The sequence below is a fragment of the Leptopilina boulardi genome, unplaced genomic scaffold (assembly GCF_019393585.1).
Source record: "Leptopilina boulardi isolate dan_hultmark-lab unplaced genomic scaffold, ZJU_Lbou_2.1 LbouV2_224, whole genome shotgun sequence".
NCBI classification, from domain to species: domain Eukaryota; kingdom Metazoa; phylum Arthropoda; class Insecta; order Hymenoptera; family Figitidae; genus Leptopilina; species Leptopilina boulardi.
Window position 1 is genome coordinate 3,254,367 of NW_026137779.1, and position 26,037 is coordinate 3,280,403.

At 30.6% G+C, this 26,037-nt stretch overlaps 1 protein-coding gene across 12 annotated transcripts in view; it reads right to left on the reverse strand.

The window, feature by feature from the left end:
- Positions 1-26,037, reverse strand: part of LOC127279858 (1-phosphatidylinositol 4,5-bisphosphate phosphodiesterase gamma-1) — a 449,077-nt gene that overhangs the window by 210,847 nt on the left and 212,193 nt on the right. For 11 of the 12 annotated variants that reach the window (XR_007842717.1, XR_007842720.1, XR_007842718.1 and 8 more), the window contains 4 exons: positions 10,856-10,921; positions 7,813-8,004; positions 7,336-7,557; positions 6,978-7,184 (listed from right to left, as the gene is read on the reverse strand). Coding sequence is in view for 8 of the 12 variants with exons in the window: in XM_051302488.1 (XP_051158445.1) it covers positions 6,978-7,184; positions 7,336-7,557; positions 7,813-8,004; positions 10,856-10,921 (687 nt within the window). In the remaining 4 variants the exon portion in view is untranslated. Of the gene's footprint in view, positions 1-6,673; positions 6,806-6,977; positions 7,185-7,335; positions 7,558-7,812; positions 8,005-10,855; positions 10,922-26,037 lie in introns of those variants that run through there. The other variant, XM_051302495.1, reaches the window with a different exon arrangement.

A 26,037-nucleotide genomic window follows, 5' to 3' on the forward strand; every position in this document is an offset into this window, starting at 1 on the left:
TAAAAAAATTGTTATGAATGCTAAACATGAACTGATTTTAATAAGAGCACGTAGTGATTTAAATTCTATTACTCAAACGGGCGAAGGTGCAGATGAACAGTTCAAAGTGCAAATTAATAAAGTGGATTAACCAAGTGGGAGAAAAGTGGGTAGAATTTTCAAAAAATACATACACAAACGGGTTTAAAAATTTAAAAATTCCCGCGACTAACAGCGCCATCTTGCGACAACAGTCGGTAACACCGATCTATGGTAAAGTAGAGTTACCATTGAAAAATAGGGACTTACCATGAAAAAAAGAAGTTTCAAAAAGTGGAGCCCTCTTTTGAAAAACAATATTAGTATATGGTAAAATAGTTACATACAATGGAAAATAAAATCGGCATGCAAATTAGTGGGTGGAAAGTGGGAGGGAAGCTTAAAAAGACATGAGTGGGTGGTAGAGGGTGACCAAGTGGGAGGAATGTGGGTGGGATTCTCTATTTTAATTCTACTGCTGCGAGTGCTGATGGTCTGCTGCTGCTGATACTGGAAGCTGTAAGAGAATGACTTTCCTTGCCACGGAAATCGCCTTTGGTACATGTAGTCCCCACCATTCACAAATCCCACCACTGAACTCCATCCCCACTTGACGCATGGACTACCAACGGGCCCGGTGACCGTACGCGCTCATCTGCCGCGCACCTTTCACTTTTGAGTCATCCACTGTGCACCACCCACAGTCCCGCGCGGTATCTCGCGAACCCTTTTTTCTTCGAGGTTCTAATTATGATTTTTGAATTTTTGGGACCGTATGTGTTTATACATAGGGAAGACATATGCAAATTAGGGGGGTGGTACGGGAGGTGACCAAACGGGTTAAAAATTTCAAAAATTCCCGCGAGTAACAGTGCCATCTCGCTACAACGGTCGGTAACTTCCTCCAAGGGTAAAGTAGAGTTACCCTATGTCGGTAAGGTAGATATCTGCATTACCTGTGTTTTAGAACTGTCCGTCAAATAAAAAAAATTTTTTAATTGTTCATAAAAAATTGTAGATATCGCGCGCGTTTCTTTTAGCTAGTATATTAAGTAAAGTAGTAATATTTGAGAAAAAATGTATTTATTTTTTAGAATAACAACGAAAAGATTTAATGAATTAAAAGTTCAAATAAAAGAATTTTTCCTGCGGTAGATACTAATTTCTTTTATATTCCGGGTTGTGAATCTGACAACAAAGCTTCTATGTGTGCCAGAGGTTGCCTCTATAACCATTATAAAGTAATTAGGAAAGACCTTCGTCTAACAGGATTTTTTAATTAAAACGGAAGACAAAACTGATAGTTTTAGTGTCGAATATGAAAGAAAGTGAAATTGAATTTATCAAAATACTAGATATAGTTTCGTGCCAAAAGACGAAATTTATTTTTACGTTAATAATCTTAAAGAAATTACATTCAATTATCATTTCCATGCTTACATTGTCGAATGCAATGGTCCTAATAAAACAAAAGGATTTGCCTAATATCGCTCCCGCCTTATTAATTAAAAAGGAAACAACAAACTTCATTGTAACGCGCTATGGTTTATAAGTATATTAATAAATTTATATAATTTATATTTGAATAATGTAAATAAATGTTACTATTATTATCAATCATCTCTTTGTACTTTTTTTATTTAGCTATTTGATCCTCTCTTTATTATAAATTTTGACGTTATTAACAAAGAAAAATACAAATATTAAACAAATTTATTATATAATTCTAATTTCTCAATGATTATATTATGTTCATCCTATAAATATAATTAAAAAAATGTAAAAAATAATATTTGTACAAAAAATGGGGAATTATAAAATTTCAAACTTCTTATTTAACTCTTTTTCACTCTTCTTTTACTTGATGTTCATATTCTTAAATGTTAATTTAGATTGATTTCATAACTCCCGAAATAATAGTGCTTACAAATTTAAAATTTTATAAATTTTCAAATGAATGTTTTTTCATAAATTAAAAAAAACTCTAATTTAAAATGTAATCTCTACACTTGAATAAGTAAAAAATAATTAATTTGAAAGCAAAAAGTGAGTTACTGATTTAAATAATTAAGATATCTACTAATTTTTTAGTTGAAAATAACTAATTAAATGTTAAATTCACTTTTAGGTTATGTCAAATAACTAAAATTTTATTGTAACTCTTGTTAACTAATTAAATTAGTGGAATTTTAGTATTGATTTAGTTAATTTTTAACTAATAATCTTTTACGAATAATTTTACTTATTGCTGAAGGAAAAAGGGATATATTTTGACATATTTCTAGTACTGTAGGCGTGCTGCATGTATGGGACAAGAGATTTCCATTCACTTGGGGCGTCTGAGCTCCTATAGTTGGGAGCTCACACGGAGAGAAAAGTCGAGCCTTTGCCCCATGAAATCTCATGCATATAACGGATGATATTTTCCATACGATAAATGCATGAGTGTCATGTAATATGACGAGAGGATTATGCCCTTTCACTATGATACTTTTCATGCAATATAACCAGGAAAAACATGCTGTTTTTCTAGAAAAGTATGGTTTACACACATGTTGTTGACGCGCAATTCGTAGGGAAATTTTCACAGTACAAACGCAGCACAGTCACGGTTTTTTCCGGTGATATTCTTGCATTGAGCGAATAGGCCACGCCTACCCTTGTTTTGGAAATTATTATGTATGATCGATGGACGTAATATTATTAATTTTCTTTAAATAGAATTATGCTTTATTATTTAATTTTATTAATGTAAATTTTTTAAAAATATTTATTTAAATTAAATAAGTAAAGTAATATAATATAATACTAATTGAGTTTGAATTAAATTAAATTAATTTCATATGAAATATGAAGAACTAAAAATAAAGTAATAAAATAATTAATAATGAAATAAAAATGCATAAAATCTTGTTTGGTAATGAAATAATAAATTCTATTAAAATAAAACAGGTAAATATTTTAAATTTGTTTGTATTTCATATATTTACATATATATTGTACACACATAAACACACACACACATTTTGAAAGATGTAGATTTCAAAAGTACACTTTAGTATTTAATAAAGTATTTTTATGTCATGTAAAAAATATATATAAGTATAAATTATTGATAAGGTTCAATACACTTTTCTTAAAATTGTTAAATTCCTAAAATGAAAATAAATTTATTTCACGCGATTTGTATTATTGCAATCATTTGAAATTATCAAACAAACTTACTTCGCACTAACTACATTGATTGTGAAAGACCGATTTTATAACGATTTCCCTTAAATGAAAATCAAAATATATCCTTCCATAGCCGGTATGAACCGGTAGGCGTGGCCTGATCGCTCATCGCATGAGTTTCACCGGGAAAACGGGTGACAGTTCTGCATTTGTACCATGAACTTTTTCATAGGATTTTCGCGTAACATTACCCTCTTAAACCATTACGTTTTACGAAAAAGAGCATGTTTATCATGGTTATTTCCCATGAAAAATGTAATGCAAGAAACGTATGAAATCAACCTCCATTCCTAACAGAAGCTACTACCGAAAGAAGCATGAAATGATATCACGCGAAAAAGGCACGACTTTTCTCTCCGTGCAGCTGAACTAAAGTACTAGTACATGCGCTGTGCTACAGAGAGTGTGTCTAACGCACCAAAATTTTTTTCGTGTAGTATTTCATCCAAATAATACTTTTCCTAACGCCGCGCGTAATTTTAGTTCTAATCTTGCACCAATGGTCCAATGGTTGTTATAGAAAGATTATCGCTCATGGTGTTCATTATCGGCGATATACATGATAAAATAATTGGTAAATACCATGTAAATGATTTGAAACTTGCGAAAATGGGCCTTAGGTCGCGAATTAGTTATTAATTTTTGTTTACAGATTAGCGCTATGGACTTCTTAAACGCAACAACATCAACTCGATTCTCTGAATTATCAGAAATCATCCTCACTAGGTTGACATCGACCCCCAACCAACAACACGCTGAAGATCATGATTTAACCTTCACTGAAGAATCTAGTGGCTAAATCGCGCTACCAAGGACTGATTTTGAGCTTATTGTCGCTGAGCGCAAATCACTACTAGAGCAAATTTAAAATGCAAGAAAACGAATTCATGAACTGAACAGAAACCAAGCTCACTTAGTTTTACCAATCGCAAACGCCACCGGAGACGTTCTTGCTCAATATCAAGCATTCGTAGACCTGACCTCAGATAGGTGTAATCTTGTTCCAACGAGATGTTAATTAATACCAGGAAGACTATGACGCCATCTTGGCCGATTATAATAATACAGAAGACATCTATAAGCACACAAGTGAGACGTTCAGAAATACGGTAACGGAGATCTACAGAGCACAAGCATTGTAACGATAGATTATGTAAATCATTTTGATCCGCAGCAAAAATGAGTCAAGTAGGTAGCGCTACGTTCTTATGTCGTTTAGCATTAGCTCATTTTGAACCGCAGCAAAAATGAGCTCAGGTTTTTATTGTGTGCGCAGAATTTCTAACTACGCGACATATGGTTGAGACGGTAAATATTCGGAGAAACAGACTCGTGCAAAGTTAGAAAACAGCTCTACATCAACGCAACCAATCGCCAAACAAGTTATGGAAGACAATTTTCGAAGTACTCCAGCTGGACCTTGAGAAACAAGAATAGTTAGAAAAATATAAATGACACGCTCAGCATTTCTTTGCCGAAAAATGTGCACCGACAGATTGATGCGAGCATCACTACGTAACATAACATTCAATTGTACTATATCAATATTCGTGGTATAGAATTGACGCCAAGTAAAAAAAAAATTTTCCGCGAATATATTTTCTCAAAATATAGGATCACCAAAAAATTATAAAAATTAGGCTTAAAAACTGAAAAATGTATGATTTTTTGATTTTTACACACGCCTAGAGCCTATACAATTTAACGGATTGGCATGAAACTTACAAATAATATTAATTACGTTATAATCTCGATATACATTTTAGGAAATTTCTGTACACTTAAAAATTTTTTAAATTTTTTATTTTTTATGAAAAAAAAATTTTGCTTGATTCGTAGGTAGACTTGGGTCTCATAATTCTTTACCGATTTCCATGAAACTTATCAATAATATCAATTATGTTAAGTAGTCTTTTATGTTTGTAGTCTTTTCGTTTATAAAATTTTTAAAAATGGTGAAAACAAATTTTCCTTTATAAAGAAATATGTTATATGAGATCCTGCTCAATTTTCCAGACGTATGTGTGTGGATCTTTTTGTGAACACGATATCTTTAACAGGTTTTAATGGATTTGGGTAAAATTTGATAGGCTTATTTATCACATTTGTCTTAAAAAATGACGAGAGGATTTTTAAAAATACCCCCAAAAAAATTTTATCGTCTTTTTTCAAAAATTTTTTTTTAATTGAAAAAATTTTTAAATAGAAAAATTTAAGGTGGCATATAATAAAATCGTCTTCCTTACGTCAAGACGAATCGATTGGCATATATAAAGTATAGATTTGATTTAAATTTGAAGAATTAATGAACATTGAAAAATCAAAAATTCATAATTTAGCTAAAAACTGTTGTGTTTATTTAAATTCAAGTTATTCCATAAAATAATTGTATTCCTTGTATTAAAACGAATCGATTCGTAATATATAGAGTATATGTTACACCCAAAATTAATTAAAATTTTCTTAATTTTTCAAAAAATTTTAAACAGTTTTCAACTCGAAATGTTTTAAATCAGTCAATTGAATTAGAGAAAATCATTGCTTTTTCTACGATGAAACAAATTTTTTACTTCACACAATGAAGAAGCAAAATGTTTATGAAATAAACATAAAGGACCCTCTCCTTGTTTAACTTTTTATGGTAATTTTTTTAGTAACTTTTGCTAGTAAATTTTTTTTCTGTTTGATAATATTATGTTTGTAAAGTTTTTTTGTTATTTTTTTGTTTCTTCTTTCTTTACTAACTTTCTTTACTTCTTTACTAACTTATTAAAATGTTATACGCGGCACCTGATCCGACTGTTTAAATCTGAAATTCATAAAAATACAGCTCCGATAGAGACATGCTTCTTAGCTGATTCATCACTGAATCATGACATTAAATGATACTTACAAAAAGTTTTAAAATTTCAACAAAAACATCTTTGATGCAAAAAGTTACGCCAAGCAAAAATTATCTTAACCATCGAAACAATTCGTGAAATGAATGTTAGCCAAGTGAATTTTAAGATTCTGGTAAGTTTTAATTAACATTTTTAATATAAATAATTAAATTTAAAAATGGGAAATTATACAAATTATAGGTAATTTTAAAAAAAGCACTTGCAGTAGTATATGTAAAAAAATAATTCACGCTAAGTTTTCATAACTGCGCGTACGATAGAAATTTTTCTTAATCGAAAAATTGATTTCAATTAATTATTTTGATAATTATTAACTCTAATACATATTTAGATCAAAACTATTCTTTTTTTCTACGTAGCATATTTTAAAATTATAATTTGTATAATTTCCCATTTTTAAATTTAATTATTTATATTAAAAAAATTAATTAAAACTTAACAGAATCTTAAAATTTACTTGGCTAACATTCATTTCACGAATTGTTTCGATGGTTAAGATAATTTTTGCTTGGCGTAACTTTTTGCATCAAAAATGTTTTTGTTGGAATATATGTATTTTTATAATTAATAAATTAATATTGTTATTGTTCTTTAATAATTTTGTGTATCAATTACTTGTGCCAATCATATCCTCCGCTAGACTATTTGACCTGTGAAAAATGTATCGTTGCGTCACTAGAAGAATTTTCTGATAGTAATCGACATTATAATTAACTTATTGGTAAATACCCGAGAGATAAAATTCACAATGAGCTTTCATGAGACGCAACATTATAAATTTTATAACTCATAATCAACGGTGCTAGATAGAGATTTTCTTACCTGATGGTATTTAATAAAAAATTTAATTTCTTGTTGGCAAATAAGTTTTTCAGCCTTAGTTTCAGGAAAACTGCTCATTTCATAAAACACAAAGCCCTTGGCTTTAAGTCTATCAATATTGAATGCTACTGAACGACAATAAACTATAAGATTTGACATTTCCTTAGCAATTCTCCATGCTCGTTCCATTTGTTTATGTTGATTTTTCTAAAATACATATAAAAATTTGAAGGTCCTTAGTTTCCAATTATCTAAATTATAATTTTTTTATTTAATATTTTAATATTAATATATTATAATTAATAGTTAACAATAATACATTTTTTTAAAACCTAAACTAAACACAAAATATTATTACCCTAAGACTTGCACTTTGAACTGCTTCTTGGATTTTAGTCATCCATTCTACAGCAGATTCCTTTGAAGGAGACGCAGCTTCAAAGACGGAATACAAATTAGAATTTTGTATTCTTAAAATCCATTCTAAGCCAGGATTTTCTCCAACAGATAATTCAACTACAGCACCCATAAGGTCTAATGAACCTTTGTGTAAATTTCCAAGCATCATTGAATCTGATGACTGAAATATAACCGATAATATAGGTCTTAAATAGCATTCGGTATTCAAAAATACTTATTTTACGCATCTAAAAATTTGTGAACATTTATGGATAAATAATTTTATTGGATAAAAAGAATTAATTTATGAATGAGATGTAATTTTCTTTAATTTGTATAAAATGAAATTATATAAAGTTCAAATTCAATAAAAATGTATTTATAATGTTATATATATATTTTTTATGACCAATCATAATTTATTGAACATACTCACATCACTTTGTGGTTCTTTACAATCTAATTCTTCGACATAACTGGCAGGAAACCAATGTTGTTTTTTACTTCCATAATCTCCTCTCCACCAACCTCCACTTTGCCGATTTACGTTCGTTATTACAACATGTTTGCCAAATGAGAGTTCACTATCACTTCTTGCTTTATAATCGTATAAAGTTTTCACAGTTACCTAAAATAAACAACAAATATTTTTTTACATATATTAATTTGTAAACATAGTAAAACATTTTTATCTTTATGCGAAGTTGCTAAAGGGGTTAAAAAATATTTATAGTTAGGGTCAAAATAATTATGTTCAAAAAATTAAAATTCTTCCTATAGTTTTTTGGTTTCAATGAAACTTGGACGACTGGTAAAAGAATTTATGTGAATACAATAAGTTTAAATTATTTAAATTAATGGAAACTCTAGGTATTGATCCTGACGTTATCATGGTTATTTTGTAATGTAGCATTATGTCTATTTGCGTCTCGCCCCTCTTGTATTACTTCAGGTTTTAAGTATTTTCTGGTCATGAACCTGTGTTCTGGCAGTTTTTTCTAAAATGAATTCCTCATATGAAATGCAGAAGGACCCGATTGTCAGCGTTGTGATCCAGGAAAAAGTCAGCGCCTAATTAATCAGTTTAATAAGGAAATCGTTTGGTCTCCATTTTGTTATTTTTGAACATTTTTTAATTTTTACAACTGATTTTAAAAGAAAAATGAAAGCTCTTTCAAATGCAAAAAGAAAAAATGAGACATGTAAATTACTTTAACCCTTTAAAGCATACATTTTTCATTAACAGAAATTTATCGCTCCAGAGCACGGTAGGGAATTTTAAGGGTCGCTGATTACGAATCTTAAGTCAGATTTTTCACATTTTCAAAATTCAATATGGCAGATCCAATATGACGGACTTTTTTTTAAATTGATCAAATCCGCTCGAAACTGATTACTCCGGGGTTTCGGGGTCGCTGATTTCGAATCCGATGGCAGTTTTTGAAAATTCAAAATGGCGGATCCAATATGGTTGAGGACAAAATCAAAAATTGATCGGATTTGCCTTAAACTTGTTACTCGGAGGTTTTTAAGGTCACTGATTACGAATATGATATTGGATTTTTTAAATTCAACAGTTTTTTTTCATTTTGAATTTTCAAAAATCGGTGTCAGATTGCAAATTTTTAAAATCTGACTTTAGATGCGTAAGCAGCAAGCCCAAAGACCTTTAAAAACTCATTTTCATGGAAATTATCATTAAAGAATAGTATATGTTGCAATGTTAATTTTGAGAGTTTTTATGTTTGTTTATAAAATTTATTTTATTAACAATAGAATTTTTTTAAAGGTTATTTTCCGTCAATTTATGTTTCATTCGTCTAATATTGTTATTGTTACTAATAATTACATTAAAAACTTAAAATATATTCAAGAAATATGTGAAATCAAAAAGGTGACATATATTTATTTCACTCTGCCGGAAAGGGTTAAAAGCGAGGGGTTTTTCACTTAAGATTCCGTAAAAATCATTTAAACATTAATTGACAAATTTTACAAATTTATGCGATGTCTGCAATGTCAAGTGAATCCAGACAAATCAATACGTTGTAAAACGCTGAATGAGATTTGTACTCAAAAATTTAACTTTCTTTGCATTGCTGAGCGTTTTGTCAGAGCCCGCTCTTTGCGTACGTATTCAGTGACAGACTTTGACAGACTTGCATGGAATCTGACGAAATCTAACAGAATGCGCGTAAGAAGAAGCAGAAGACGAACAAAATGTGCGTGAATGCTACAGGCAAAATATATACATTCATAATAGTGAAAGCTATTGTTTTAAATAAATTTAGGAACTTATATATATATATATAAGATAACTTATATAATTTCATAAGTCAAAAATTTATAGGAACCGAATAAAATTATTTAAAAATTAGTTTAATAACAATTAACAAATAAATAAATATATAAAAATTATTACTTAAGATACATTAATGAGTATAATTATGTTTTAAAATACCATTAATTAAGGAAATAATTAAATTTAACAAATTAAAATCAAATTAAATTATTAATGAATTTAAAAGATTTATATTTAATATAAATTTTTTGTTTTAATTTTAATTAATTAAAAAATTGTAACTAAATGTAAAATAATTTTAAAAAAAAGATTAAAAAAATTTTTCTTTTTACGTTTTAGAATATTTTTAAATAGGTTTCTAGTTTTCTTGGCACATCAAACACGATTCTTGTGCAGAAGCACTAAATCTTGCGTTCGAAATTGAATACTCTACGAAATCCTGCAAAATCCAACGAAATCCTACAGACTTCTACAGACTTATGCGAAATCACACGTTTCATCGACAAAATGCTCTGCAATGAAGAATCCACTTGAAACTCGCCTAACTTTGCGATGCAATACGTTTACTAACGTTTCCTTGTTTCGAATTAAAACGTTAAAGTTTTGTTAAAACAAAATATTGCGTTAATTTTCTGAGTGAAAAAACCCCTCGGTTAAAAGTTATAACACTTTAAAGTTTTTTTCCATAAATTTTAGATAAACCACTTTTCAGCCTGCCTGATTTGAAATGAATTTGGTCTTTAATGGTCCCATGAAGACCAAAAAATTGCAACCAAAAAAAGATGTACTTTGAATACTTATTCTTAATATGACACTAGTTCAAAGTAGTTTCTCTAGATTTAAAATTTCTAGCAGGAGTTACTTCAGTTACGGAAGGTTAGGATGCGGTCACTCATGTAACAATTAGATTTAAGTTACTTCAACCAAACAATTAAACGTCAAGTCGATCATCATTCGAGCTACATCATCGATCAACAATAATGTTTGTTTAATTAATGTTATATGAATGATACCAAGTGCAAGATCTATGAATTGATTACTGGTTCTCTGACTTTTTTTAAAAGTTTAATATTTAAATAAATCTTTTATAAAAATTTACCTAATGGGCAAAGCAGTTTAACTAACTGCTTAAATATTATAGAATGTTTACAAGTTTTAATTAAATAAAATAACTCACTTTTGATACAAATGTTGTTGGATCCATGTAGCCTGGAATGCCACGCACAGAATCATCGTCCATGTTCTGCAAAATTGAAATTCTTAATTATATTCTCATTAAAAGCTAATAATTATCAACTATACTTAAACTATTTAAAAAATTAAACGTAGGGTATTTTACTTTTAAACAATTTTTGGTGAAAAGAAGCAAAAAATAACGTAAAACTTGGGTGAAGTTCCGAAAATGACCCCCTTCACGGTTTTGGATCAAGTATATGAGAGATTCTTTTTCAATCGCCCCAGCCCAAAAAGTCAATATTCTGGGATTGGCTTCATACTTTGGTAAATTGTTGTCCTATATGATAGTAATAAATCCCTAAAATATAAACTCATTAAAAAAATATTTGTAGAAAGTAGAGGGGGTTGAAGTTTTAACGTTAAGGGTAACATTGTCATTTTCAAATCCGTATAACTATGACAAAAGTTAATGGATTTTAATTTATCTATAATGAATTTTAATGCATTTTTCACGTACTTTTCAAAAATTTATACAAAATTAAAAAAAAAAATTTTTTGACCCCTTTTTTTTCAAAATCAACCCTTATTTTTCGATTTTCACCCCTTCGGGTATTTTTTTTTTTTTTTTTATTTTCATTGGAAAGCTGAGATTTTTTCCCATGAGCTATGTAAATATGAAAATGGGACAACAATAATTTTGTGAGAAACAGAATATTAAAGTAGGCGGTGCCGATAAGGGTGCCGTTAAGGGTAACATTGTCATTTTCAAATCCGTATAACTATGACAAAAGTTAATGGATTTTAATTTATCTATAATGAATTTTAATGCATTTTTCACGTACTTTTCAAAAATTTATACAAAATTTAAAAAAAAAATTTTTTGACCCCTTTTTTTTCAAAATCAACCCTTATTTTTCGATTTTCACCCCTTCGGGTATTTTTTTTTTTTTTTTATTTTCATTGGAAAGCTGAGATTTTTTCCCATGAGCTATGTAAATATGAAAATGGGACAACAATAATTTTGTGAGAAACAGAATATTAAAGTAGGCGGTGCCGATAAGGGTGCCGTTAAGGGTAACATTGTCATTTTCAAATCCGTATAACTATAACAAAAGTTAATGGATTTTATATTATCTATAATGAATTTTAATGCATTTTTTACGTACTTTTCAAAAATGTTTACAAAAATTAAAAAAAAAAATTTTCCCCTTTTTTTCAAAATCAACCCTTATTTTTCGATTTTCACCCCTTCGGGAATTTTTTTTTCTTTTTTTTTATTTTCATTGGAAAGCTGAGGTTTTTTCCCATGAGCTATGTAAATATGAAAATGGGACAATAATAATTTTGTGAGAAACAGAATATTAAAGTAGGCGGTGCCGATAAGGGGTATACCTAGAGATCATCTTCGAGGATTTAGGTAGGCACCGCCTAATTTAATATTATGTTTCTCACAAAATTATTATTGTCCCATTTTCATATTTACATAGCTGATGGGAAAAAACCTCAGCTTTCCAATGAAAATAAAAAAAAAGAAAAAAAAATTCCCGAAGGGGTGAAAATCGAAAAATAAGGGTTGATTTTGAAAAAAAGGGGAAAATTTTTTTTTTTTAATTTTTGTAAACATTTTTGAAAAGTACGTAAAAAATGCATTAAAATTCATTATAGATAATATAAAATCCATTAACTTTTGTTATAGTTATACGGATTTGAAAATGACAATGTTACCCTTAACGGCACCCTTATCGGCACCGCCTACTTTAATATTCTGTTTCTCACAAAATTATTGTTGTCCCATTTTCATATTTACATAGCTCATGGGAAAAAATCTCAGCTTTCCAATGAAAATTAAAAAAAAAAAAAAAATACCCGAAGGGGTGAAAATCGAAAAATAAGGGTTGATTTTGAAAAAAAAGGGGTCAAAAAATTTTTTTTTTAAATTTTGTATAAATTTTTGAAAAGTACGTGAAAAATGCATTAAAATTCATTATAGATAAATTAAAATCCATTAACTTTTGTCATAGTTATACGGATTTGAAAATGACAATGTTACCCTTAACGTCAAAACTTCAACCCCCTCTACTTTCTACAAATATTTTTTTAATGAGTTTATATTTTAGGGATTTATTACTATCATATAGGACAACAATTTACCAAAGTATGAAGCCAATCCCAGAATATTGACTTTTTGGGCTGGGGCGATTGAAAAAGAATCTCTCATATGTGTGTGGATCCCGTTTTTTTGTGAACACGATAACTTTAACAGGGTTTAATGGATTTGGGTAAAATTGTGTAGGATTATTTATCACATTAATATCTCAAAATGGATACAAAGATTTTAAAAAAACCAAAACCTCCGCGTAGCGCAAGATTTCGTGTCTGAAACTTTAAAAATATTTTTTTATCGAAATGATAAATGTCAATACATATTTTTGAAGATAAAGTGTCAAAAAATAAATATCCATGGTGGGCCGCAAAAATTTTTTTATAATTTTTTAATTTTTTTAAACAAATTAAAAAAAAAATTCTTTGCTTTTTGAATTCTATAAAATAGTTGAAATTTGATTTAAAATGTTTATGGAAATTTTTGGGGTAATTCACAAAAATATATATAGCGCGAACGACAATTAAAAATTTTATTTTGGTCATTTATGCGGTAATTTATGGAAATTTATACGGTAATTTATTGAAATTTATTTGGTAAGTTATAGCAAACTTACCGGAGCTATGATAGTTTATAATAAATATTTTTAATTTCGTTTGTTTCATTGTGTATTAAACTTACACTAGTGACAGTGGAAATTCTGTGGCGGGTGGAGACGCTGGGGTCGGTGGAACCGGTGGAACTGGCGTTAATAATTTTTTTTTTTTTTGAAAATTATAATTTATTTTTAATCGGTTTCATATGTTTCACACATACACACACATATATATATATATATATATATATATATATATACTAGGGGGCTATGCCCCCTGCGCGCTTCGCGCGCCAACCCCCTCCTCTCTTCCCCTCCCCCACCCCAAATTTAAAGGTTAAGATCGTTTCAAGACTCTGAATATAGCCGTAAGTCCCCCCTCCCTTTTCTTCTACGCCCCTTCTCTTGACTTACGGCTATATTCAGAGTCTTGGAACAGCGACGGCAGCGGCTTCGCGCCCCAACCCCCATCCCCCTCCTCTCTTCCCCTCCTTTTCCCCTTCCTTACCCTAAATTTAAAGGTTAAGATCGTTTCAAGGCTCTGAATATAGCCGCAAGTCCCCCCTCCCTTCTCTTCTACCCCCCTTCTCTTGACTTGCGGCTATATTCAGAGTCTTGGAACAGCGGCGGCGGCGTTGGCGGCGATATCTTTTTGTAATATAGGTAGATATATATAGACTAAAATAATATAACTACACTTTATTTAACCTTAATTATTTAATAATATTCTTTTTTTTTTAAATATTGAAGGGTCGGTGTATGTCGGTGGAATATAACTTTTGCTGTTACTGAAGTAGAATTATATTAACATTTGACTTTTATTTAAATAATTCAATGTTTAATAATAAAACGCAGAATAACACACAAAAGTGCAGTCAAGTATAAATATAAAAAAATAGAAAATAATTATTTTTTTTATCAAACGTTTTTTTTATTCAATTCCACTACAATATACAATACTAAAACACAACAGAAATTGTATTTATTAGTGCACATTTCTAAAAATATTAACTTTTTTGTAAAAACATCCTGTGGGGACAGGTCAAATTTTGACGTTTTCAGCCTCAAAAACCACTTTTCACGAAAAATTATAATGTTAAATACAAAAGTAACTATTGGTTTTTGTTTATATTCACAGAAATTACCTTTTTACATTGGAATCGAAATATTATGTGAACATTATTTGTGATTTTTCTTTCACAACATGAAAAAAAACAAATTTGTGCTACGCGGAGAATCACCCATATATAAAGTATAGATTTTATTTAAATTTTAAAAATTTATTATTACAGAATCCTTGCTTTCAGCACATCATGCATTCGAAGTTGCGGGATATAATTCTAACAGAGATGATCGACCTGAGGATAGAGGTGGGGGTATAGGTATCTATGAAATTTATCCTACCAAATATGGCATCTCAATCAGTCACTATAAGGTCATACAAAAATTAATATTGGCATCCCTAACTTTGAATTAAGGCATCGGCAAAATTAATTTAGCATGCACCTTCTGGTGCACAGTGGTTCCAATTAATAAAACATTATTTTATTTAAATATTTAGTTATATTTTGTCTCTTGCATCAAGTTAACAAAACAGAAATTTTACAAAAAAATCAGCTTTTTTTCATTAAAGTTTTGATTTTTGGCGTTAACGAACAGTTAACCCTGGAGTTGAACCCCATTAAGCACCGAATTGCATAAACGTTCAATCGGTTTCGATGTTTCCGGATTGTTAATGAGCTTCCCGAGAAAAGTCGTTCTGAAGAAATGGATGATGTTGGAATCGCTAAAAAAAGCTCTAGCCATGCGAGCAAGTTTCGGAAACTGCATTTCATGGTCCTTCCACCATTTTAAGTCGTCAGTATTCGAAGGAGCACGGCCTCCCAAATTATACAATACTAATTCTTTTTCCCAAGTGTTCTCTGTTGAACTCATAGGAGTTTCTCCATTATTCATATACAATGATAGTATATCAATAACAGCATCAGTTTCCAAAAAATGATCTGCTTCAGTTACAACTGGGTTCTATATATTGGGTAAAATTCCTGTAGTGTACTGAGTGAAAAAAAAGTTGATCGGATCGGGCTGTAACTTGCACATAGTTTAGCCCAAGCGGTGAGTACACGGTGAGAAGAATTACAGTGATGGCTACAAAACGCGTTTAGTAGGCAAAAATATTGTTAGGATAACTTTATTGATATTCGCTGTTAGTAAACAGCGTTTAGTTCCTTGTAGTTGAATTTACTAAATGGTTTTTTTGACAACACTACCCGTTGATTAAATGCGACTTCTTAGTCTCCCCACTTTTTACCAGTTTTTATGTTATGAAAATGGCAGACACATCTATTTTTGTGACAGTTTGACACAAGTGAGTTGATTATATTTAAAAGATAGTAATAATTAATTAATTAATATACTATTATTAATGTTCATATTAATTAATATAATAATTAATTAATTATTTTTAAAAATCTTTAAATTTTGATTTCTATAATATTCAATTTAAATCTTAAGTTTTCAAAAAATGTTATCAAATAACTATTTTTTATTATCCATGAAAAACAATATACATATATTTTAAGTTTATATTCTTAGTTAAATTGTTTTAAATTATTTATTAAATTAATTAAAATATATTATTAAACTTCCTGTATCTAATAAAATATTAATTTTATTTATATTAACATTTTTTTTAATTATAATTAGAAAAAAGTGTAATTAATAAATAAATACGATATATACTGAGATTGTTCAAATTTGCTTATTTCCAAAATATAATACCAATTTCACAAACTAAATTAAATTTTTAGAAATTATTGATAGTTTATTTAAACTTTACCTATACTTTATTATTTATTTTTAGAAGAAACAGTAAATTTAAATCATTAAAATCACGTAAAGTAGGTTATGTTTAGCATATTCACAAAAAAGGCGGCCATTTTAACTTTTTGACAGTTTTAACAGTTGGTGCTACTCTACAGTTAATATATCACAGCTACAAAACGGCTGTTTAGTAAATCCCACTGTTAAATTAGTTCGTCGAAAATCTACTGAACGGTATAGACACCAAAAAAAGCGCAACAGTCGCCATCACTGTGTTGCGAAAAGCGTATTTATGACACAATGATTCAAAAACTAATTAAAATGAAAGACTTCTGATTTATTTACAAGTTAAAATACAATTTTTGGACATAGTGACATGGTGACCAAAGTCTTGAGACGACTAATTCATTCTTATAAAAATCCATACATTCTACACTCTCCCCTTCAAATCACTCAATCTCTCCCTCTCTCCAACATTCCGCCGCCCTTGAAATGCCGTTGGGAGTAGGATGTGGATGCATGGGATAATCTTCCCCAACCCTAAGTATACCCTCATCATCCAAAAAAGGGTTTAATGGACAAAATTCGACTATTTGAATGAATTGCTCTATTATTACGAAGTTCGTAAATCTCCTTCGAAAATTCTTCTTCTTGATGCATCCTCAATAACACTACATCAGCATTATTCAACTCTTCAGCTGATAAAATTGCCCTATTTAATGTGAATCCCTTAGATTTTTTAAATGCGTTTTCCTTAAACCTCAGGCAATAACCGGTGACTCGACGAAGTTTACTCCAAGATGAACATCTTCTCAACATTGAAAAATCTCGTTGCTGAATAGAGAACGTTAATATCAATTTTTCTCCTCTGGTAGCTCAACAATCTCCAATTCATTAGGTTACCACGAATCTTCATCCTTCTGAAGCCAATCCGGTCCGTTCCACCAAATTCTTGCGTTTATCAACTGATTGAGATCTGCTCCTCGTGATATTAAATTTGCAGGATTTTCGTCAGTTTTGACATGATGCCATTTTTCACAAGGAGTTAATCGCTGAATCTCAGCCACTCGATTCGACACAAATGTGAGCCATCTTGAAGGATCTCCCCTGATCCATGACAAAGCAATAGTTGAACCACTCCAAAAGAAGACATCATCAATGCTCACAGTTATAGCTTCTCGAATCTTAGAATATAATTCTGCTAATAGCAATGTTTCACACAATTCAAGTCTCGGTAGACTCACCGATTTCATGGGAGCAACGCGAGAGCGAGCGCAAAGAAGATGAGTTACAATAACTCCATCCAATCCCTCGGTGCGCATGTAAATGCATGCTCCATATGCACTTTCAGATGCATGCGAAAAGCCATGAATTTGAATCTTCCTCCGTGAAGCAGTAAACACGTATCGTGGAATATTAAGACACTTAATATTCTGTAGTTGATTGGAATGACAAGTCCATTTTTCACCAACATTCTTTGGAATAGGATCATCCAAACTCAATTTTAATTTCCAGAGATGCTGCAAAAGAATTTTGGATCGTAAATTAAATGGCCCAATCAATCCCAATGAATCGAAAATTTGCGGAATCGCTTATAACATCATTCTCTTCGTGATTATTCGTAGTTTAATATTATAAGTCGAATCGTACTTCAAGTGATCATCCCCTGGTTCCCATCGCAATCCCAATGTTTTTATCTCCGTGATTTCATGATCCTCCTGATCATGCTGTAAGCAACCATCATTTTTTAACTCCACTATTTCTTCGTCTGTTTCTCCACCTGTCAGCATATCATCAACGTAAAAGTCGTCCTTGATGACACGAGATGCATTGGGATAAAGCACCCTATTATCATCTGCTAATTGTATTAGGCATCGCGTTGCTAGATATGGAGAAGTAGTGATCCCAAAAGTAACCGTGTTAAGTTGGTAAGCATCCATCGGTTGATCCGGACTCTCTCTCTCCACAAAATACATAGCAGCTTCCGTTGATCAGGATCTATCCAAATCTGACGGTACATCTGGACTATGTCCCCGGTGAGAACGAAGCGATGCATTCTGGAACGAATAATAATATAAAATAATTCTTGCTGAACAATAGGACCAGTCAACATGCAGTCATTTAATGAAAGACCTGATGACGTCTCATTAGATCCATCAAATACCATTCTGGTCTTCGTGGACGTGCTTGCCTCCTTTTGTACTACATGATGTGGTAAAAAATTAAAAGATCCCTTCAATAATTTCTGTCTCGTTACTTTGGACATATGACCTTGTTGTACATAATCCTTCATAACATCGTGATATCGTTCTTTTAATTGAATATCATTTTTGAAACGTCGTTCCATCGTCAGTAATCATTTCTCCGCACTTACACGAGATTCTCCAAGTTCCTCAAGATTGGACTTCATCGTCATTGTGACCTCGAACTTAAAAAATCACAAAATTAATCCGATTTAAATTTTGTTCATTACAATACAGGGTGTCCTTTGCATTGTAGGATTTGTTTCGGTTTCAGGGAATCCCAAAAGATAGACGTGCTTAATAGGATATCCACAGGTTGAGGTTTATAAAAATCGGGAACAGCTAATTGGATATAGTCAGAAATGGATAATTTACTAAGATAAATTTTTTTTGTTGGAATACAATATTTTCTCGCTTGTGTCCTTGTGTGTAAAAAAGTTCACAGAAACACCAGACTCTGAATTCACACCGCCTTATCCCTCATTCTCTCTCAGTTGATTATTATTTAACTCAAAATTTACTTGATTATTTAAATGCAAAAGAGAATGATGTTTATGATTGCAATATTTACATAAGCGCGTTGATCTGCAATCTCTGGCAGCATATTTGACACACAAGCAATTAAAACACAAGTTGAGCTCTTTTACTTTCGCTCTTTTATCCTCAACTGATAAATCCCGAAAATCGGAGCAAGCGTAAACCCGATGATCTTTGTGACACAACACACAATCACCTGAGTTTTTACCTGTTGTCAAATGAGTTAACGTTTTGTTATTTTCCATTTTTGTTCCCTGATTTGAAACCGTTTTTATCATCATTGTATTTGAAGCCTTTGATGAAATAGCTTCCATTATTTGACACCGTGTTTCTAAAAAGTCTAAAAATTCTGTTAAGGGGGGAACACCAGTTGTAACTCAAAAACTAATGCTTTTTTCAAGAATATTTTCCAAAAGAACAATAAATCTTTTTAAAGAATACTATTTATTAGTTAAAAGTACATGTAAAAAACTGTAATTTAAAAGAAAAAAAAATTTTTTTAACAAAAACTTTTGGAGATATGAGCCATTGAAGTGGCGTCTTAAGAAAAAAGGCGAATTGCGGTGACCAGCATTCTGCAAGTATACTTTGTCTGAAATGCAAAAATGAAATTGATTTACATTTATTATAAGATTATCTAGTTCGTGATCGAAGGATTAAAAAAAAAAAAATTTGACAAAATGGCGACCTGTCAAAGTCAAAAGTATGATTTTCGTTAAAAAAATACGGTCGATTTTCAGCTATATAAAAAAAAGTTTTGCATAAAAAAAAATCCTTCGATCACGAACTAGACTTGTATGTGTAAATGAAGCACACTAAATTTTAAATAAATCGGTTTAATAGTATTCGAGTAATCGTGGTCACCGACTTGGAAAATGTCATTTTGAGAAAAACGCATTCAAAGTTTCAACTTACTTTTTTTTGTTCAGAAGAAATTTTGTTTCCAAGTTACAAAGAGTCATCGATTCTTGGACCATATAATAACTCTTCCGCAGTGGTTGCCGTTTCTAAATCATAGGAAAAGGCCATCTGTCGTTAGGGTCAGGTATGGCTGGCCACCTTGTATGAAGCCACGGGACGCGCCGCTGCAGTGTTCTGTATATCTCATTTATTTTTCACCGGATCAACTTTGAAATTTACAGACACATTTCTAAATATGTATACTTTAAGAAAATGCACAAAAAAAATCGATTTTTCGAAAGTTACAACTGGTGTTCCCCCCTTAATTTCGATAATTTATCTGTTACCGCTTTCAATTCCCATGTGTCAACTGGCTCCTTCAGCTGTTTGAGTATACGAGTGTGCTTTTGCAATCCGTCCGACAATGCGCACAATGATCCCGCTACATCTTTAATTACCTGCGGCAAATTAAACAATTGTTGAACATGATGCTGTATAATTAATCGAGAATTATGATATCGCTTTTATATCAATTCAATGACAATCTCATAATTATTTTCAGTGACTTCGAATGAATTTACATATTCCCTCGTCTTGCCGATTAACGCGGATTGAAAACAGTGAAATTTGGTAATGGTGTCAAGAGCTGTGTTTCGGTGAACCATTGCATTAAAAGCATCAAAAAAGCTCTGCCATCGTTCATAGCCACCGTTTAAATTAGGCAACGTTATTATAGGCAACCGCGCATGCGACACTCCCACATTACTACCACTCGATAATATGTCTGATTCTGAATTTACACTAACGGGTCTGGAGAGCTCCATAAATTGAGACTTTTTTCGCTTAGCCATACTTAGCGTTGTAAAATAAGCATTTTCAAATTGCACCCACTCACGATTCTCAATTTCGGTTGAGAGTGCGTCCATTTCGCTTTGTATTTTTTCAAATTCTGACCAAAGCTGCTCGAACTTTTCCATACGCGATTCCAATTCAAAAAATGTTTCAACGGCCGGTACATAATTATTAATAAAATTTTCAAAACGCGTTGCTTTTGATTTTATTACTGTACGACTTTTCCTTTTCTCTATTAATTCATCCATCTTTGGTTAGATTTGCACAATTTAATTAATAATAAAAATAATGTCTTACTCACTTATTTGCGCTCAGTTTACAATCTAAACAATAATCAATTTTACAAAAACCGTTAACAATCAGTATGAAACTATGATGAGCCGCCGATGAATTTTTTTGAAATCTCGAGTAGTCCTTATTAAATTAATATTTCTGCGATGATTCTTTCCTCGTTAAACCATTTGCCCTCAAGTAAAATATTTCTTTCCAAAAGTTGAATAAAACCATGTACTCCAAAGTTAAAGATAAATTCCAGATAATGTCGATTTTGTGATAATTTCCATTGATAATGTCCGATTAATTAAATTATTTCCTCATAGTCGTTTGATTGTCGCCATGTGCTCAATGGCGTCCCTTATAGTTCGTCTCGTATTTCGATAATTTCAATTAATCAAAACTCATTGTGTTCACTCCGGTTTAATTGATAAAATCTGGCTCGAAGAACCAAAATGTTGCGAAAAGCGTATTTATGACACAATGATTCAAAAACTAATTAAAATGAAAGACTTCTGATTTATTTACAAGTTAAAATACAATTTTTGGACATAGTGACATGGTGACCAAGGTCTTGAGACGACTAATTCATTCTTATCAAAATCCATACATTCTACACTCTCCCATCCGAATCACTCAATCTCTCCAACAACTGTCAATTTCCCTCCGTGTACTTTAACCACAAAGTATAGTTAGTTTTTTTCAAAAACTGTTGGAGAGGGAGGGGGTTGAATTTTTTTGAAAAATTTAAACACAGAATTTTTGAAGACTTGTAACTTTTAAACAAAAAGAAGAAAAAAAAATTGTTCTGTATGTTTTTGAAAGGTTCTTTCCTGCTCTTTCAAATGGTGCAACAAAATTTTCAAAAAAATTTAAATTTTGACACTTTTTTTTGAAATTAAAATTTTTTCGAATTTTTTTTTTTTAATTCAGTCCTTTTTATTTTTTTTTTTTTTAAAGTTAAAAATGTGTTTTTTCACCACAAAAAATATTAAAATGTCCTTTTTTGTTATTTTCGAGATATTTATTAATTAATAAATGTTATTAAAAATTGAAATCTTTTACAAATAAACAAAGTTATTGCAATTCTGAAGGTCCTAATTGAAACCTAACGTAATTCCACATCCAACAAGCTCTACAAGGACTATTTTGGATTAGAGGATTATTTATAAACAATCGCGATGTTAGCCAACTGTTTATTAACAATACACTAATCCAAAGTACTTCATATAGGGCTCGTTGGATGCGAAATTGTGTCAACTTTCATTTAGTAACGTCAGAATTACGATAACTTTATTTGTTTACAAAATATATCATTTTTTATTAACCTCAATAGTTAATTAATTAACTAAAAATTGCCTTATAGTTTCGATTTGGCGTCCGACCGCCGTACACTCGTATGGTTTCCATGACAACCGTTACCATAGCAACCGTTACCATTAAAACTGTTTCCATGGCAACCGTGTCCATAGCAACCGTTACCATGACAACCATTATCATAACAACCATTACCATACCAACTATTACCGTAGCAACTATAGCAATTCACAAATAATTATTATTATTATTTATTATATTATAATAATCTTTGTATTCATTCCTTCATTCATTCACATTTTCTTAGCACTTGATATTTCTCGTTATAATTAGATTATATATACATTTATATCTTTGCTTTGATAATGAGGGTTTTTGAGGGTTTCTACCTGCTATTTGTTTCGTCAAAAACAGCCTTCGGTTGAGGGTTTTTTTAAATTATTGTTTATATAAGATGGTCGACAATCGTTTAATTACTGTCCTCTAAGGGGAAGTGGTGTCCCTCATCTTACCAGCCGCGCCCGAGCTATAACCATGTCGTTATATTGGAGAATCAAAATCAAGAAGAAAATCTTTGGTGCAAGCACCTTTGGGTTAAATTGGTTTAAAACACATCGTATAGGTTTATTGTACCAAAATTATAAAACTTTTGAATATTAACATTTATATTTGGAACAACATATTCTCGTTATCGTGAAATTCTGAGAAATATGTAAAAATAAATTTAAAAAATTGAAAGAAAATTACAGGAAAATTATTTTATTTAAACATATATAAATATTTAAATAATTGAGAACGGAACCCTAGGTAAGCGAGTGTAACTCGCACTTGACAAATTTTTTTGGAATTTTTCTTTAGTCATTAGTCCTTTTTGAGAGAATCACCCAAATAAATTTTCTAAAGCAGGAAACTGAAATGGAAGATTTGTTTTGAAAAGTGACTTTACCAGGAGCTTGAAATTTGAAGAAGGTTACCATGTCAAACATAAAAGAGTATTTTATTTTAAGTAATAAAGATTTTAAAATTATTGAATATGTAAATGAAAATTTAAATTATATGCATATGAATAAAATTTAAAAATGATTGAGAAAAGATACAAATTATTTTTTCATTATGCAAAGTACTTTGTATTTACAAATACTTGATTTAATTTTTCCAATTAAAGAAGAAGTTAAACATATTCAAATAGTTTTTAGTGGTAATACGATTTTGGTTATTGGATTTGTGTCTATTACGGTGGAATAAAACATTATATTTTTGAAATTCTTAATGCAGGATGTTTGAATGTTCTTCCAAGTATAATATTTAATTAGATTGTTCCCTTTTCAACCAACAGTAGTTTTTGAAGCTCTTGATCAACAACCGATTGGTACAGTTAAGTGTGAAGTACATCAAATAGCATTTGCAACATCTGTATTGGTTAACAGTGTAAATTAAAAGATTAATTTATGAAACTGATAATAATATAATGAGCAAGCATTTGATAATATTTTTTGAAAACAATTAATTAAATCATTTTCCGGCAGTTGGAATGTCTAATATTAGGATTTCGATTTGTAGAGAATGATTGGAATTGTCTTTTCATAAATCGAGCTAAAAAACTTCAAAATGGTGGTCGAAACCTTTCATATTTTTGTAAGACTTTTGCCAGTAAAAATGACAACAGAGTTCTGTCTACTGAAACTGAGAATGAAAAGTAAATACCCAAAGAAAAAAATTTGTCATGTAAGATAAAGAAATTATCTACAGAAATTGAGGAGGTAATTACATGTTGATATAAATTCAGTATGCACAACAGAAAATAATGAGAAAATAATTTCGAGTCTTATTGTTAGTGAAAATGTTGATTCCATGACATATCCTACAATGTTTTCTTATGGTGATCCTGGATGGACTGTTAACCTTAAGCATACTCAGGGTACTTGTAATTTTATTCATTTACAATTTTATATGTATCGTCTTTCATATAGAAGAAAAAAGCGGGGATTGCCACATGTGCGTTTAATTATATTTTTACGTGCACAAATTTGCGATTGAAAAACTTTAAATAAAATGATATGTGCTGAAATCACAGACGAAATGAAGAATCCAGTACTTTTTAACATAATAAAGCGATTTTAAGTTCATGGGCCTTGTGGTAAACAAAATAGGAAATCACCCTGCATGGATCCTGAGATGGGTCAATTAAATATATTGCTAACAATTCGACGATCGTAGCATATAATCTTTATTTGAGTATAAAATTTAAAGGTCATATTGACTGTGCAATAATAGGTATTATATTATTATAACACCATAATGTTGAAATAGTAATACAGTAACGATTTCAAAAATAACATTATTAATTTTGTGGGATCAAAATTCCAATAACTTTTCGTCAAATAAAAATAAATTTTTAATTTATCATAAAAAATCGCGTTTACGCGCGTTTCTTTTAGCTAGTGTAGTTATAAATTATTTATTATATACCAATAACTTTTGATATGAATTTCAAAATCCATGAAACCCTAAATGTAGGCACTTGCGCCTGCTTCTTTTCCTGATTTTTTTAAAGGTATTTTCTTTTTTTTGAATGTTCAAAATGTGCATTTTTATCACAAAAAATATTGAGATGTCCTTTTTTGTTATTTTCGAGATATTAGTTAATTAATTAATGTTACTAAAAAATTATATATTTTGTAAACAAATAAAGTTATCGTAATTCTGACGTTACTAAGTGAAAGTTGACATAATTCCGCATCAAACGAGCACTATTGGGATCTGACATGGGGGCGGGGCCTAAAGCAATATGGCGTAAATTGGGTAACACTTTTAGTGAATTTACATGGGAATAACATGGGATGCAGAAAATGTTCATTTCTATGGACAGTATTTGCACATGGGCAGGTACAAATCCTGCTCAACGAAAATTTATTGAAGGTGAACGCGTTTTGCAAGCCGGGCACATTATAAAGTGTGGTGTAAATCGTGTAATTTTGGTTTTGGTTTCGGAAATTTATGGAAAATTACGCTTAAATTTTTCGCTACAGTACTGCCACAGCCTCTCACAGAACACTTAATTCTGCAGGAAGATTCCTCACGCGGTAAAAATGTAACTTCATTCATAATGATAAAATAATTAACAATGACAGCGGAACTACAATTGCAAGTGACACAAACAGTTATCCAAAACTAGTTACATTTTTCAACACCAGATGGCATGTGTACGAATGTCAGATCCCAATAAGTGGATTTCTAATAAACAATTGGCTAACATTGCAATTGTTTATAAAAAATCCTCTAATCCACAATAGTTCATAAAGGGCTCATTGGATTTGGAATAACGTCAGCTTTCAATTGGTACCTCCGGGATTGCAATAACTTTATTTATTTGTGAAATATTTCATTTTTATTAACATTAATTAATTAATTAATATCTCAAAAAAGGACATCTCAATATTTTTTGTGATTGAAATACACATTTTTAACTTTCAAAAAATAATTTACAAAATCCTGCCCCCCCCCTCTAAAATCTAGCCATTTTAACCGATTGGGCTCAAACT